The sequence below is a fragment of the Anomaloglossus baeobatrachus genome, chromosome 10 (genome assembly GCF_048569485.1).
Source record: "Anomaloglossus baeobatrachus isolate aAnoBae1 chromosome 10, aAnoBae1.hap1, whole genome shotgun sequence".
Classification (NCBI taxonomy): Eukaryota; Metazoa; Chordata; class Amphibia; order Anura; family Aromobatidae; genus Anomaloglossus; species Anomaloglossus baeobatrachus.
The window spans coordinates 117,621,039-117,637,678 of NC_134362.1; the positions used below are offsets into that span (position 1 = coordinate 117,621,039).

Genomic DNA, 16,640 nt, shown 5'->3' on the forward strand with positions numbered 1-16,640 from the left:
AACATTGGTCTGAGTGCACTACAAGATTTTCTAGCATTTCACTGGTCCAATTTATATGGTCATGTGATGAAGGCAGAATACCTCCTTACCTTCTGTCCAAGTGAAAGATGTATGTCTGCCAAGCTGCAAATGGATTGGTAATTTTACAGTCAAAAGTTACAGGAAGCTGAGAAGTAAACTGGACAGAATTTCAGCATATCTGTCCTGATCATATGTAAATTACACAAATACATGCTTGTTGTTCGTATCAGTGCTCACTTCTATTACAAATCATGCATCATGTCACATCAACAGATTTTCTCTGGTCTAGACAAACATTTTTAAGCAATGACTTTTGAGATTGTAAGAAACGAAGAATATTTCACATTTTCATAACATATTGTCCTGTATTGTTGGAGCAGTAAGTATATAAAATGGAAGCATTACATATACACATGTATTTTATGTCTCTCTACTCACTTGAGTATTATACATCCTGTACCACTAGGGGGTGCAGTCCAGAAAACTTGTATCCGTGTCCTTCGCCTTGGAGTGCTTTCTGTTACTGCTACAGGGCAGTTACTCATGAACTGAGTGTCTTCATCATCTATTATCTGTAAATTAAAATTCAGGATTAATTATTTACTAATAATAGACTGATGGGCATAGTCAGCTCTCAAACAGAATCTGCTGACTGACTTGAATTTAAGACTGCTGGCTGTAAACTATAAAACAGTCGTCTACGTAGGATCACACTGTTGATCAATGGCTTCTTTTTGAAGTATAGTCAATATTCATGGTCATACAATAAAACCATCAGGTCCCATAGCAAAATAAATTACCTACATTTGCATGACAGTGACATCTGTGATAATCCCTTTAACCTTTTCAGGACTGACCAACTTTGAAGTTGCATGAAATATGTTTTGTTTCTTGTTTTTAGACTGATGCATTCAAAACCATTAAAGCATTAACAAGAGATGACTGAATTTGCTAAGATTCAAATTTGCCAAATTTTACATAGATTTGGTAGAATGCTGGTAGAAGGTCTGCAAACCGTGTCAGATGAACACTGGCTAAAAGAACTAGGAATGTTTAGTTTGCAAAATAGAAGGCTGATAGGAGACCTAATAGTGGTCTAAAAATATCTGAAAGGTAGTCACAGAGCAGAGGGAACCACCCTATATTCCTTAGCACATGGAAGTACAAGAAGCAATGGGATGAAACTAAAAGGGAGGAGATTCAGATTAGACATCAGTAAAAACTTTGACAGTGAGGGCAGTCAGGGAGTGAAACAGGCTTACACGGGAGGTGGTGAACTCTCCATCAATGTAAATCTTCAAGTGGAAACTAGATAACCATATGGCTGGGATGATTTAGGAAAGCCTGCACTCGCACAGAGTTGGACCCGATGGCCCTTGAGGTCTCTTCCAACTCTACCATTCTATGATTTTATGAGTTGAAAGTTCCTTAAGCTCTGCGTCTTTTTTAGACCTTATAGCATAGTACATGTAAAATGTAAAAAATAGATAAAAATAATACTCACTTAACCATTCACCTGTCTCATCATCCCTGCAGCCCACCGTCTGTTGCTACGCATCTCTTCCTTTCCTTTTCTTCTGTCATGTGCATTCTCTTCAACCCCTTCAACTCAGGCCAGGTCTCCCGGATCAACTAAGCCATAGCTGTTAAGAGGTATGCTATTACTTGAGCGACACACTTCGTAATGTGACAATGGGTCCCACACTATCACAGAGCACAGTGACCAAGGTCTTGTCAAGCTGGAGAACCTGGCCTACAATGAAGAGGTTGAAGAGAAAGTATGCAACAAGAAAAGGAGAAAATAACCATGGAGAAGCAGATGGGATTGCAGAGGGACAGGTGAGCAATGAGGGGAGTATTATTATGTTTTTGTTTTAGCCATTTGTTAGTCCTTTATGATTCAGTAAAATGGTTGCAGAAGCTATTCACAATGTTACTGAATAAGCACAAAGTCATTTGCACTTACTGAAGTGGGGAAGTGAAAGAAAACCAGGCACAGCTCGCAATTAAAGTCTCATGTGAGAAAGATGGGTGGATAAGGGTGCAGAGCCCTGGAGATGGGCCAAACTTCCTAATGTGAACAACAAAATAGAAAAAATAGGCCCACACATTTTTAGTATTAAATGAGTGTACAGATGCATAAGATCAGTTGAGACCTGGCTTTCCCCATGGAGAGGTAGAACATTACTGAATAGGGACCATGTATATTTAGGTACACCTTGACGTGGTTGGATTGCTTCTGCGCTCTTTGACCAAAAAACATCAAGTACCTTATGTTTTTAATGTTTACAGCAATATTATGAAGGCATAAGTGAAACGTCTGTGAACAAACATTGCCATTTGCTGAACCAGGTTTTAATATCAATAACTCACAGATTTATGCAGAAACTGAGATAAAGAAAATTGGTTACCAGCGAAAAGAAGAAGCAAGAGGGACAATGTCACGTGATAAGCTGTGCCGCAATTGGATATGATAAAAAGTCCCTGATGCCAAGACAGGGGAGAAATCACCAGCCATACTTGTACCAAGTTGGACATGCTGAAAAAGCTGAGCTGGCTGAGCTGGCTAACAACAGAGTTGTTAAGGTTGTCATGATTAAGGGCCAGCTATATGTCAGGCCTGAAACGCATAGACATTTGTCTACATACTGAACTTTTATCCACTGTAATGTTTTTGTAGTGCCCCTGAACCCATCAGGGCACTACAAGGTACTGCATCCTGTCAAAGATGCAGGGCCTACCCCCAGGGACCTGGAAGACCAGTGCCGGTAACATCAAAACACATAAACATCCCCAGTTTCCCTCTCCCAATCATTGGTGACTGACTAGTTTGGGACCCAATGGATGGCCACCCAGGGTTGGAGCCGATCCAGGCCACTAGACAATGACCAGGTGGGAGGGGACAACAGTGAGACAGGGAGAGTCTGTAGTGATAGTTGGAGGAGACGGACGTGTCTTCAGACAGGGTCGTGTAGCAGTGACCTAGCTGGTGGTTGCTAGGAAGGGTATGACCAGGTACCCCTGGAACCAGAGCACCAACGAGGCACAGGACCCTAGGTCAGGTGAACGTTTCAGGCTACCTGACAAATACCTGCACAGTGAGGGGACCATCCAGGACCTCGCTGACCCAAGAATACGGTGGCACCAGCAGTAAAGAGAGAACGAGGGACCGGGACAGACCACCGACCCTATAGGGTTCCCACTGCCTGATGTACGGACCAGAGACTGACGACAAACAGGAGGGGACCTTCAGACGCTTCAAGTCATGGGGTTCCACCAACCAGTGAGAGGTGCAGGGAAAAGAAGCCACCAGGTTACCACATCGGCACTGGGACAAAAGTGACCAGAGGTCAAAACCAGCCATCCTCAGTGAACCAGCATTGCCACCGCTATGAGTAAACACCAGTTTCAATGCATCTCCATCGTGTGATCTCCCTTCTTTCCACCCCATATTCCATCATCTACCCCCTGGGGCTGGGCCCTACTTGCGGAGGGCCTAACATCCAGGCTGCCATCACCATCAGCCCCAGTGGTAAAAGACTGTGCAGCTCCATCTACCTACTTGAAACCCGCAAGTGGCGTCATGACATAAACTCTCTAATCTCCCCTGTATATAACCCCTTTTCAAGCGACCCCCAGGGTCACGGAACCGGGCATGGGCCATTACACACCCGTGACACAGCATCCCCGTACATATATGGCCCGGGACCGAGTACCCCATAGCCTTGGGGCGAGTCACCTTTTCTGGCGTCACGAGCAGGAAATGGGCTGGATCGGTTAACACTGGGTAACGTGCGCCTTATGGACTATTTTTGCGACTTGTGCAACTGTTGCCATTTTGTGTGAGAAAGTAACAGCAACATCACTGTGGTGAAAGCGCGTGAAAAGGAGACTCCGGCCCCTGGGAGTGTGCAACATGTAAAATCGAAACTAGCAGCAGGGGGCCGGAAGAGCTTGCAGCAGAATGCTCCCTGATGCGCTAGCCGAATGGCAGCTCCGGATAACCACCCAAGAAAACCAGGCTGTTCTGGGATCTGGATGGCTGAAAAGCTGGAAACGGAGAGAGGCGAGGTATCTGCCCCATGGGACAGAAGATCGGATTGGTCCAGCATCGGGACTACTATCTAGTTAGAAGGAGAAGTGGAGTGGCTGTGGATACGCATGTGGGCGCAGCTCCTTCAGCAGACCGAGGACTGGCGTGCAGAAATGTAGGGGATGGTGGTGGTCATGCGAGCCCAGGAGGAACAGGCCTTGTACGAGGAGCAGTGATAGGAGGAGGTAGGCACAGAAACCTCCCTGGCCCCACCAGTTCACTCGGCAGTGGAACCCGTGCCATCCCCGGCCGCTGATCAGGTGGCGGCACCGCTTCCTTCCATGGCCAGACCAGACCAGGCCACACCGCCTCCTTCCATGGCCAGACCAGACCAGGCCGCACCATCTCCTTCCACAGCCAGACCAGACCAGGCCGCACCGCCTGCTTCCCCGGCCAGACCAGACCAGGCCGTGTCACCGGATTCGGCCCTGGAAGAATCGACAACAGCTAGCGGAGTTGCCGGTGACAAGGCTAAGTGCTCACCCGCTGATGGGAACCCGACAGTGGACTGTTCGGACTCGGTGGGCCCAATCTTCGAGTTGGCACAGGGTGTGGCGATAGCCGGTCAATCACCTGTAGTGGATGAAGAGGTTCACAAAGCATACCAGGCCATGATCCGTCAGTTGGCTTGGGAGCAAAAGGAGCGGGAGACCTGGAGAAAGCAGGTAGAGGCCCGCAACCTTCAAGAAAAGCAGAGCATGCGCCGAGCCAGCTGGGGGACCTGCAGGGTCCGGTACCAGGGTACCAAGGACCGGTTTCACCCAAAACGGTGGTGAAGCTTCATCTCCAAACCAGGGTTACAAGTTGAGGTATTTTTTTCACCAGGATGTGATGGACTACCTCCAGAAAGGTCATCCCGACCGTGACCTACACCCGGGTGACATGGTCACATACACCCGACATCATGGGGAGCAGGGCTGGTATGCCTTGGATGTGCAAAAGGTTGCAATACTGCCAGTCCCTGCATCTTCCACTCCTGCTCCATTTTCAGATCCACCTGCATTGTGGTAGCTGAACCAGCCAGGTTACCTTCAGTTAAATCTTAATAACAATGTTTTTCACCAGTTTTGAATAATGCTTGATAAACATGGACCACTGGTCATTGGACTGGAAATGACCCGAACTGTCGCACTGTAATTAGTTGCACCAGTTGTGCCTATTATCAGAGTACAACCTTGCCAAAAGGACTCTCATTGAAACCACCAACAAGGAAAGGAAAAGGTCGCAGGGAGGGTCAGCGTCAGAGGCGTCCGAGACTCGGTCACCATGGAAACCGGTGACATTCCTCCTAGGGGTTTTGGGGACCAGGACCTTTGGGTGGTACTCCAGTTAGTAACACTTAAGAAATGCCTTCCCTGCGCGGTAAAAATGTTATGTTTTAAAAATGAAAAGTAAAAATGTAAACTTGTGTCACTTTTGCAGCCCGACGATGTGCTGAGTTTAACCAAGGGGGAATGTAGCACCCCTGAACCCATCAGGGCACTACAAGGTACTGCATTCTGTCAAAGAAGAAGGGCCTACCCCCAGGGACCTGGAAGACCAGTGTCGGTAACATTAAAACACATACACATCCCCAGTTTCCCTCTCTCAATCATTGTTGACTGACTAGTTTGGGACCAAATGGATGGCCACCCAGGGTTGGAGCTGATCCAGGCCACTAGACAATGACCAGGTGGGAGGGGACAACAGTGAGACAGGGAGAGTCTGTAGTGACAGTTGGAGGAGACGGACGTGTCTTCAGACCGGGTCAAGTAGCAGTGACCTAACTGGTGAAGGAGAGTGGTTGCCAGGGAGGATATGACCAGGAACCCCTGGAACCAGAGCACTGAAGGGGCACAGGACCCTAGGTCAGGCGAACGCTTCAGGCTACCTGAAAAATACCTGCACAGTGAGGGGACCATCCAGGACCTCACTGAACCAAGAATCCGAGGGCACCAGCAGTACCGAGAGAACCAGGGACCGGGACAGACCACCTACCCTACCAGGTTCACACTGCCCAGTACGGACCAGGTACTGACAACAAACAGGAGGGGACCCCAGACGCTCCAAGCCACGGGGTTCTACCAACCAATGAGAGGTGCTGTTAGGGCCAGGTGGACGGGCAGACCCAGGAGGTGGATCCACTGGGCCGAACTCCTTGATGAAGGCAAGGGGTCCGGTAGCCGGGGCACTACGGGTAGCAGGACAGTCCGTGCACAAGAGTGGAATGGAGAAGTCCCTGGGACCACGGAGTCACTGATGGTAGTCCGGGTGACGGAGCTCAGGTTCGGAGGCCGAGATGTTGTCAGGCAGAGTCCGGAACCGATGGAGCGAGAGGACGGGTCACCATAGGGATCAGAGATGGAACGGACTGACGGGATGGCAGATAGTCAGCGTTCGGGGTTCGGGAATCGGCAGGACCAGATGGCGAGGCAGGAGCAGCTCTCGAAGAGAGATAGGTAAGTATACACAGAGACACAAGGAGACCTGACTCCTAGCTTAGGAAACACGAAGAACAGGCCCCGCCCACTTGGACACTAAACCCCTTTATACCCTGTACCTGTGTGTTCAATTTCCTGTCAGTGGACGCTGGCCCTTTAAGAGAGGGTCAATGACCGCGCGCGCGCCCTAATGCGCATGCGCGAGGCCCGGGTGCCAGAAGCCAGAGCAGGGAGCGGTGAGCAGGAAGCAGGAGAGCCGGGCTGGGGCTGAGTAGCCGACGGGCGCCGGGAGCGGGGACCGGACCGCCTGGGGACCGCAGGCAATGGAGGCTGGAGACCGGGGAGAGAAGCAGGGAAGCCGGGGAGCGTGGCAGGTGAGCCGGGGAGCAGAGCAGGGGACCCGGAGAGCGTGACAGTACCCCCCCCCACGCCTCCTCCCCACAACCGGGACAGGAATGCACGGATCAGGGGAGTACCCACATTCTTCCGGGGCTCCCAGGACCTATCCTCAGGACCATAACCTGCCCAGTCTACCAGGAAGAACTGTTGGCCCCGTACGGTTTTCATGGCCACGATATCCCTTACCGCATAGATGTCATCATCGGCAATAGGAGGAGGAGCCGAACTGGCAGCAGCGGAGAAGGGACCAAGGACAACCGGCTTGAGCAGGGAGACGTGGAAGGAGTTGGGTATCCTCATCGTGGCCGGGAGCTGCAGTTTGTAGGAGACCTCATTGATCTTGCTGAGGACTTTAAACGGCCCGATGTAGCGAGGACCCAGCTTGTAGGATGGTAGCTTCAATCAGACGTACTTGGAAGCAAGCCAGACGAGATCTCCTGGAGAGAAACACGGAGGATCCAGACGCCTCTTGTCTGTGTGTCTCTTCATCCGCAGGGAAGCACGTCCAAGGGACGCCTTGACAGAGTCCCAAATTGTTGCAAAGTCACGGGCTACAGCATCAGCAGCAGGGACATCCGAGGAAGAGGATACAGGTAATGGGACGGAAGGCTGAAGTCCGTAAACGACATGGAAGGGAGAGCTGGAGGAGGACTCACTGACGTGGTGGTTATGGGAGAATTCAGCCCAAGGAAGAAGCGTGGACCAGTCGTCATGATGGGCGTTGACGTAGTGACGTAAGAAGGAGGTCAAGATCTGATTGACTCGTTCCACTTGGCCATTCGACTGAGGATGGTAGGCTGAAGAAAAGTCCAGAGTCACTCCCAGATGTTTGCAGAGGGCCCTCCAGAAGCGGGAGGTGAACTGAGTTCCTCTGTCGGACACAATGTGTGATGGAAAGCCATGCAAGCGGAAGATGTGTTGTATATAGGCGTCAGCGAGTTCCTGGGCAGAGGGCAGTCCAGCCATAGGGACGAAATGAGCCATTTTGGAGAACCGATCCACCATGACCCATATGACTGTGTGTCCGGAGGACAGTGGCAAGTCCGTAATAAAGTCCATCGCAATGTGTTGCCACGGAACTGAGGGTATAGGCAGAGGCAGAAGACGGCCATATGGCAGATGTTTGGGCGTCTTGTTCCTGGCATAAGAGGAGCAGGCTGAGACAAAAGAAGCGACGTCCGTGCGAAGGGATGGCCACCAGTAATGACGTACGATCGTACTCCATGTTCTCTTCTGACCAGCATGGCCGGCTGTTTTCGAGGCATGGCCCCAGTGCAACACTTTTTGCCTGTCAGTCTCAGAGACATAGGTCTTCCCGGGCGGTATCTGGGCCAGGGTGACAGGGGCCACCGGAATGATTTTACTAGGGCAGATGATGGGCTGGGATGTCTCCTCCTCCTGTTCCATGGGCAGGAATGACCTGGACAAGGCATCTGCGCGTACATTCTTGTCCGCAGGTCGGAAATGGAGCTGGAAATCGAACCTGGCAAAGAACAAGGACCACCTGGCTTGCCGTGGGTTCAGTCGCTGAGCGGACCGCAGGTATTTCAGGTTCTTGTGGTCCGTGTAAATGATCACGGGGTACATTGCTCCCTCTAGAAGGTAGCGCCATTCCTCCAGAGCCAGTTTGACTGCCAATAGCTCTCGGTCACCGATGGTGTAGTTGCGTTCAGGCGCTGAGAAGCTCTTGGAGAAGAAACCGCAAGTCACCATCTTCCCGGAGGAGGACTTCTGCATGAGCACTGCTCCGGCTCCCGAGGAGGAGGCATCCACCTCCAAGGTGAACTGTCGGTTTAACTCCGGACGGTGGAGCACAGGGGAGGAGGCAAATGCCCGCTTCAGAGAGCCAAACGCGGCGTCGGCCACAGGTGACCAGTCCTTTGGATTAGCCCCCTTCTTGGTCAAGACGGAGAAAGGAGCAGTCAGAGCCGAGAAGTGAGGGATGAACTGACGGTAATAGCTTGCGAATCCCAGAAAGCGTTGGATTGCCTTCAGTCCAGAAGGAGGGGGCCAGTTGAGAATGGAAGAGACCTTCTCCGGATCCATCTGCAGTCCGGTATCGGAGATTACGTAACCCAGGAAGGGAAGAGAAGACTGCTCGAAGACACACTTCTCGTACTTGGCGTACAGACGATTGTCCCTCAGTCATTGTAGTACCAGCTGCACGTTCTCTCTGTGGGTCTGGAGGTCCGGAGAAAAGACCAGGATGTCATCAAGATACACCACCACACAGATGTAGAGAAGGTCCCGGAACACGTCGTTCACCAATTCCTGAAAGACTGCTGGTGTGTTACACAGGCCGAAGGGCATCACACAGTATTCATAGTGCCCATCGCGAGTATTGAACGCGGTCTTCCATTCGTCCCCAGAGCGGATGCGGACCAGGTTGTAGGCACCCCGAAGATCCAACTTGGTAAACACACGAGCTCCTCTAAGCCGATCAAACAATTCGGGGATGAGCGGCAGGGGGGTACTTATTTTTCACGGTGATTTGGTTCAATCCCCGGTAGTCAATGCATGGGCGTAGGTCGCCCTCTTTCTTCTTAACGAAGAAGAAGCCTGCTCCAGCAGGAGAGGAGGATCTCCGAATGAATCCCCTTGCCAGGTTCTCTGTGATGTAGGTAGACATGGCCCTTGTTTCGGCAGGAGACAGCGGATATATCCGTCCTCGAGGTGGTGTAGTTCCCGGGAGCAGGTCGATGGCACAATCGTAAGGACGATGTGGTGGCAGTACCTCTGACTCCTTTTTATCAAAGACGTCCGCGAAGGACCAATAGGCCGAGGGCAGTCCCGGTAGGGACTCTGGAACCGGAGGTCGTCGGATGGGTTGAATAGTCTTCAGACAGTTCTCGTGGCAAGAGGAGCCCCATCGGGTGATTTCACCAGTACCCCAGCTGACTGAGGGTTCGTGTGTCCGTAACCAGGGGAGTCCCAGCAGGATTTGATGGGACATATGTGGAAGGACATAGAGAGCGATGTTCTCGGTGTGCAGGGCACCGATACGCAGTTCCACCGGCTTGGTGATCCACGAGATGGTGTCAGAGAGGGGTCTCCCATCCACAGAGGCAATCACTAGGGGTTTGTCGAGTGGAGTAACAGGCACCTGGTACTTGTCCACCGTGGCCTGCTGGATGAAATTGCCTGCTGCCCCGGAATCGAGGTATGCCTCGGCCGTGACCCGCGTCTCTCCCGTTGTCACTTGAACAGTCCACGTAACCGGGTCTGAGAGAATCCCAGCACCTAGGGTGGCCTCTCCTACCAACCCTAGGCTTTGGAGTTTCCCGGCCTCTCTGGACAGGAGCGTAGAAGGTGTGTGCCCTCTCCGCAGTAGAAGCAGAGGCCCTTGGCGAGCCGTTCTGCTCGGCGTTGTTCAGACTGCCGCAAACGGTTGATCTGCATGGGCTCGTGGACGGAGACACCAGATGACATTGACTGAAGTACGGCGGGCTTCTGCGGAGGAGAGGAATGCCGTATCGGACGTCTCTCACGGGACACCTCTTTGGATCGTTCCTGAAAACGAAGATCCACTCGAGTCGCTAGGGCAATCAGGGCATCCAGGGTGGACGGTACGTCACGACCAGCCAGCTCATCTTTAATTCGACCCGAGAGGCCTTCCCAGAAGGCGGCGGTTAGAGCCTCATTGTTCCACCCGAGTTCCGAAGCCAAGGTGCGAAAACGGATGGCATATTGACCCACCGTCAGAGTCCCCTGACGTAGCCGGAGGAGAGATGAGGCAGATGCGGAGGCGCGTCCGGGCTCGTCAAAGGTGCCACGAAATGCCTGCAGGAACTCCTGGATGTTGGTGGTCACCGGATCCTCCTTCTCCCACAAGGGGTTCATCCAGGCCAGCGCCTCACCCTCTAGATGGGACATCATGAACGCGACCTTGGCTTGGTCGGAGGCAAACAAGTGCGGCAGCTGCTTGAAATGGAGGGAGCATTGGTTTATGAATCCCCTGCAGGTCTTGGGATCTCCGGCGTACCGGGGTGGTGAGGCCAAACGAAGTCTGGAAGCATCCGAGGAGGCTGCCACGGGAGCTGTGGCCGTGGATTGTACAGTGGAAGCTCGAGATGCCGAAGATGTGACCGACGCTTGCAGCGTGTTCAGGCGGGCGTCCACAGAAGACATGAAGTTCAGCATGCGGGTCTGGGTCTCACGCTGGCGTGTGAGTTCCTCCTGCAAGGCCGCTAGTGCTTGGGCGGGATCCATGGCCTGTTCTTACTGTTAGGGCCAGGTGGACGGGCAGACCCAGGAGGTGGATCCACTGGGCCGAACTCCTTGATGAAGGCAAGGGGTCCGGTAGCCGGGGCACTACGGGTAGCAGGACAGTCCATGCACAAGAGTGGAATGGAGAAGTCCCTGGGACCACGGAGTCACTGATGGTAGTCCGGGTGACGGAGCTCAGGTTCGGAGGCCGAGATGTTGTCAGGCAGAGTCCGAAACCGATGGAGCGAGAGGACGGGTCACCACAGGGATCAGAGATGGAACGGACTGACGGGATGGCAGATAGTCAGCGTTCGGGGTTCGGGAATCGGCAGGACCGGATGGCGAGGCAGGAGCGGCTCTAGAAGAGAGATAGGTAAGTATACACAGAGACACAAGGAGACCTGACTCCTAGCTTAGGAAACACGAAGAACAGGCCCCGCCCACTTGGACACTAAACCCCTTTATACCCTGTACCTGTGTGTTCAATTTCCTGTCAGTGGACGCTGGCCCTTTAAGAGAGGGTCAATGACTGCGCGCGCGCCCTAATGCGCATGCGCGAGGCCCGGGTGCCAGAAGCCAGGGCAGGGAGCAGTGAGCAGGAAACAGGAGAGCCGGGCTGGGGCTGAGTAGCCGACGGGCGCCGGGAGCGGGGACCGGACCGCCTGGGGACCGCAGGCAATGGAGGCTGGAGACCGGGGAGAGAAGCAGGGAAGCCGGGGAGCGTGGCAGGTGAGCCGGGGAGCAGAGCAGGGGACCCGGAGAGCGTGACAGGTACAGGGGAAAGAAACCACCAGGTTACCACATTGGCACTGGGTATATATCTCGTTAAACAAACAACAATCCCTTTAAAATTACTTTTTTATTAAATATTTATTACAATTATTTTCCCAAGTGATTCACCTGTGCAACAAATATCACAGGGTGGTATAGATACACAACAGGGATGCCATTCCTTATTAGAGGATACAAAATGAATTCTAAAGGTGGAATGTAAAAGATAAAAAGGGAGGGTATCGGGTCCCACAATGGGGTTACACTCACCCTATTATCGATCTATAACTCATTCCTTCCTAACAACGGAGGTATACCGCCTTAAAGTATCTGGGCGCCCCAGGGAGGAAAAAAAATGCATAAATAATACAGAGGTCAATAAGCCTGTATCATAGTTACATAGTTACATAGTTACATAGTTACTTAGGTTGAAAAAAGACCTAGGTCCATCTAGTTCAACCTTCCTCCACCAGTTCTACATTGTCCCAAGGACAAAAATATAAAGTTTATATACTGGTCTAAGCCCATTAAACAAGTGCCAATCTGCATATGGCAGTTACAGTACCCTGGAACAATGCCAGCATACAGTTTCAATTACAATGACTGAATATCATATTCAAAAGAAAAAAGATGATAATTTCCCTTATTAAAGTGCATCTGCACAGCCTCGACGCGTTTCTCCGCCCCTAGTCCGGTTCATCAGGAGGCCCAGGGAGACAAGGGAACCATTCTATGATGATGTGTCTTGTATGGTAGCAGCTGCCACCATAAAGGAGGCAGTTTAAATAGACCATGTCATCTGAAAATAGAGTACTAGAATTACTGTAAAGCCAGCAGGCTTCAGTCCCATTGGAGTCTACTGCGCATGTCACAGTAAATACTTCACCGGTAGAGCGGGTCAAATATGCATTGCGCCGGTCCGGAAGCGGTACCATGGCTACCAGACCACAACAAATCCCATGTGTGCCTATACCGCGTATATAACAAATCCCATGTGTGCCTGCATCGCGCACCGCACCGCGCATACACGGAAGTGCCAGGACACTTACAGTGTCCGGACGCCGTGACAACTGAGCATAATAGCCCATCCCACAGAATTATCGCGTCATCGCGCATGCGCAGATCAAGCCGCGGCGCGCGGCCTACCCCCGCGTCTATGCGCATGTGCGAACAGACATAGGAGGCATGGTGCAGGATGCTGTCACACGTGTCACCGCGCATGCGTCGATAGTATCAGGGAGCGCAGCGTAGCGGCCGATCATACCATGTTATTTGGCGAAAACCATGCCAACTGAGTAAACATCCCAAGGGACATCCGATAGTCCATAGATCTCATAGTAAACCAAATAAGGGTACAAAACACACACATAGATATCCAAGTAACCAAACCGGATATCAATTTAACCCCATATTATGCTTTCTAGATATCGTTAATTCTAGTATAATAGGGCAACAGTGTGCTAAACAATTTAAGCAATCATACTAATATATGCCTGCTGGTATGTCTTTTTATTTTTATTTTTATTTATACTTCTCCATACTGATAGTCCAGTTATCTCACATATACTGTGTAATACACATGGACCAAAGTTCAATGTCAGACATCCATAGGGGAGAAGGGAATAATCATTCTCCATCAGATGACAAGGACACTTAAGATGAATCACCCATGTTCTGTGATGCTATTCAGCTCATTGCTATTTGCAAGGAGCAAAAAAAAACCCATTTACGGGGTATAATAAATGGCTATCTTAAATGGCCAAATCAAGCAAATACTCTAAAAGAGGCTGTGTGAAAAGGGCCACTCATATAAACGGTGTGTAATTCAATTTTTCATTGAGGCCATTCGGGAATTGGGTTTTCAAACGGAAAATCCACTGGCATTCTTTCCTCAGAATCCGGTTATCCCAGTCACCTCCTCTTGGGCTGGGTCTAATCAATTCCAGGACTCTAAAGCGAACTGATTTAGTGTTACCTTGGTGAAAATCCCAGGCATGTCTTGCTATGGGGGTCTCTCTTTTATGTCTTATGTCACCAACATGTTCCCCTATCCGTCTTCTTAGTTCCCTCCTGGTTTTGCCTACATAATCCCGGGGACAATCACATGTTGCTAGGTAGACCAGGCCCTCACTTTTACAATTCGCAAAGTCTCTCAAATAATACTCCCGACCCGTACTTGCGCTAGTGACTGATTTACATTGAACAATCCAGTCACAATATTTACAGCCCCCACATCGAAAAGTGCCGAGGGGTCTGCAGTCAAGCCAGGTACCCGTCGGCACAGGACGACTGTAGTGGCTGTGCACCAGTTGATCCCTAATAGAGCCCCCTCTTCTAAAGGTGATCATAGGTCGAGGGGGTAAGACATCGGCCAAATCGGGGTCCGCTCTTAGGATCCCCCAATGTCTACGTAGGATTTGAAACACCTTTTCAGATTGATCATCATACGTGCCAATAATTCTTACTGGGTCGCCATCAGTATTCTGCCTATTGTTCACCTGGAAAAGGGAACTACGTTCTCTATTCCGAGCATGTTGAAATGCGCTTCTGAGGACTTGATGCGGGTAGCCTCTCTCCCTAAACCATTTCCTAAGGTCCCCTGCCTGTTCATAAAAATCTTGGTCACTGGAACAGTTCCTCCTCATTGGCACCGGGACAAAAGGGACCAGAGGTCGAAGCTAGCCATCCTCAGTGAACCAGCATTACCCCACTGTGAGTAAACACCAGTTGCACTGCATCCCCATCGTGTGATCTCCCTTCTTTCCATGCCGAATTCCATCATCCACTCCCTGGGGCTCGGCCCTACTTGTGGAGGGCCTAACATCCAGGCTGCCATCACCATCAGCCCCAGTGGCAAAAGACTGTGCAGCGGCGGCTCCATCTATCTAGCTGCAACCCGCAAGTGGCGTTACAACATAAACTCTCTAATCTACCCTGTATATAACCCCTTTTCAAGCGACCCCAAGGGTCACAGAACCGGGCATCAGCCATTACACACCCATGACACAGCAACCCCGTACATATACTGCCTGGGACCGAGTACCCCATAGCCCTGGGGCGGGTCATTTTTAATGGATTTTTCACAATAAAGCTTCAGAGTTTTTTCAAGATGGTTGCTGGCTTTTTCAACTTCTCTTGATCTTCATTGTTACATCAGGATCCGGGCTGATGTGCTTGGCATCGTCCACTATCTTGGGATACATATAGGTCTAGGTGAGCTGTGATAATATAAAAAAAATAAAAAAAAAATGATCAAGGAGGATGATCATGTGAGCTCTGAAGATTGAGTTAGCAAAGAGGATGACCATTTGAGCTGAGAACACTGAATTACTATAGAGGTTGGATATGAGAGTTGAAGGGGCCAGGAGGCTAGGTTTCCAAAAGGGAACAACCATGTCAGCTGGGGAGACTGAGAAATCTGAGAGGTCAGATTTTTGAGTTGAGGAAGCCAGGAAGCCGAGTTACCAAAGAGAACTGTGTGAGCTGAGAAGGCTGGAAAGCTTAGTTAAGGGACAGTGAGTTCAATATGTTTAGAGGTCAGGAGGTCCCTAAAATGATTATTTAAAGAGTATTATTTCCAGCGGCCCAAACATCGTAACCTTCAGACATATGTACCTTTTGGGATCCAGGTCAGCTAAGGTTCCCCTAGCTTGAGGGCCAGTTTAGGCTCCCTTGTTTCTAGTTATCCAGTCACAATCCGTGACACTAGTCTGCATGTGAGACCTTGTCCTGTATTGATAATCTCTTGCTGATAAAACAATGATTGTATTGAAACTGCAGTACACAGCCTAATAAGTCACAGATCTATGGAATCAGGGTCTGAACGCCATCATGCTGCTTCTCAGACTAAATAGTAAAATCCTGCTGACAGATATCCTTTAACCCCTTCAGCCCCAAGCCTATTTTGACCCTAAAGACCAGGCCATTTTTTGCAATTCTGACCAGTGTCACTTTATGAGGTTATAACTCTGGAACGCTTCAGCGGATCCCGGTGATTCTGAGATTGTTTTTTCGTGACATATTGGGCTTCATGTTAGTGGTAAATTTAGGCCGATATTTTTTGCATTTCTTTGTGAAAAAAACGGAAATTTCGCGAAAATTTTGAAAATTTTGTAATTTTCAAACTTTGAATTTTTATGCTCTAAAACCAACGAGACATATGACACAAAATAATTAATAAATAACATTTCCCACATGTCTATTTTACATCAGAACAATTTTGGGAAAAAAAAAAAAATTAAGGAAGTTATAGGGGTTCAAAGTTTATGAGCAATTTCTCATTTTTACAACAAAATTTACAAAGCCACTTTTTTTAGGGACCACATCACATTTGAAGCAATTTTGAAAGGTCTACATGACACAGAACACCCAAAAGTGACACCATTCCAAAAACGGCACCCCTCAGGCTACTCAAAACCACATTCAAGAAGGTTATTAACCCTTCAGGTGCTTCACAGTAACTAAAGCAATGTGGAAGGAAAAAATGAACATTTTACTTTTTGCAACAAAAATGTTAATTTAGCCTCAAATATGGCATATGCACAAGGGTAGCAGGATTAAATGAACCCCCAAAATTTGTTGGGCAATTTCTACTGAACACGCAGATACCTCATATGTGGCGAAAAACCACTGTTTGGGCGCACGGCAGGACTCGGAAGGGAAGGAGCGCCGTTTGACTTTTTTGAACAGAAAATTAGCTGGAATCGTTAGCCTCACCATGTTGCGTTTGG

General features: G+C 50.0%; 1 protein-coding gene across 2 annotated transcripts in view; it reads right to left on the reverse strand.

Moving 5' to 3' along the window:
* Positions 1 to 16,640, reverse strand: part of SPON1 (spondin 1) — a 2,596,838-nt gene that overhangs the window by 1,817,743 nt on the left and 762,455 nt on the right. For both annotated transcript variants that reach the window (XM_075326637.1, XM_075326638.1), the window contains exon 3: positions 460 to 593. In XM_075326637.1, coding sequence (XP_075182752.1) covers positions 460 to 593 — 134 coding nt within the window. The remainder of the gene's footprint in view (positions 1 to 459; positions 594 to 16,640) is intronic.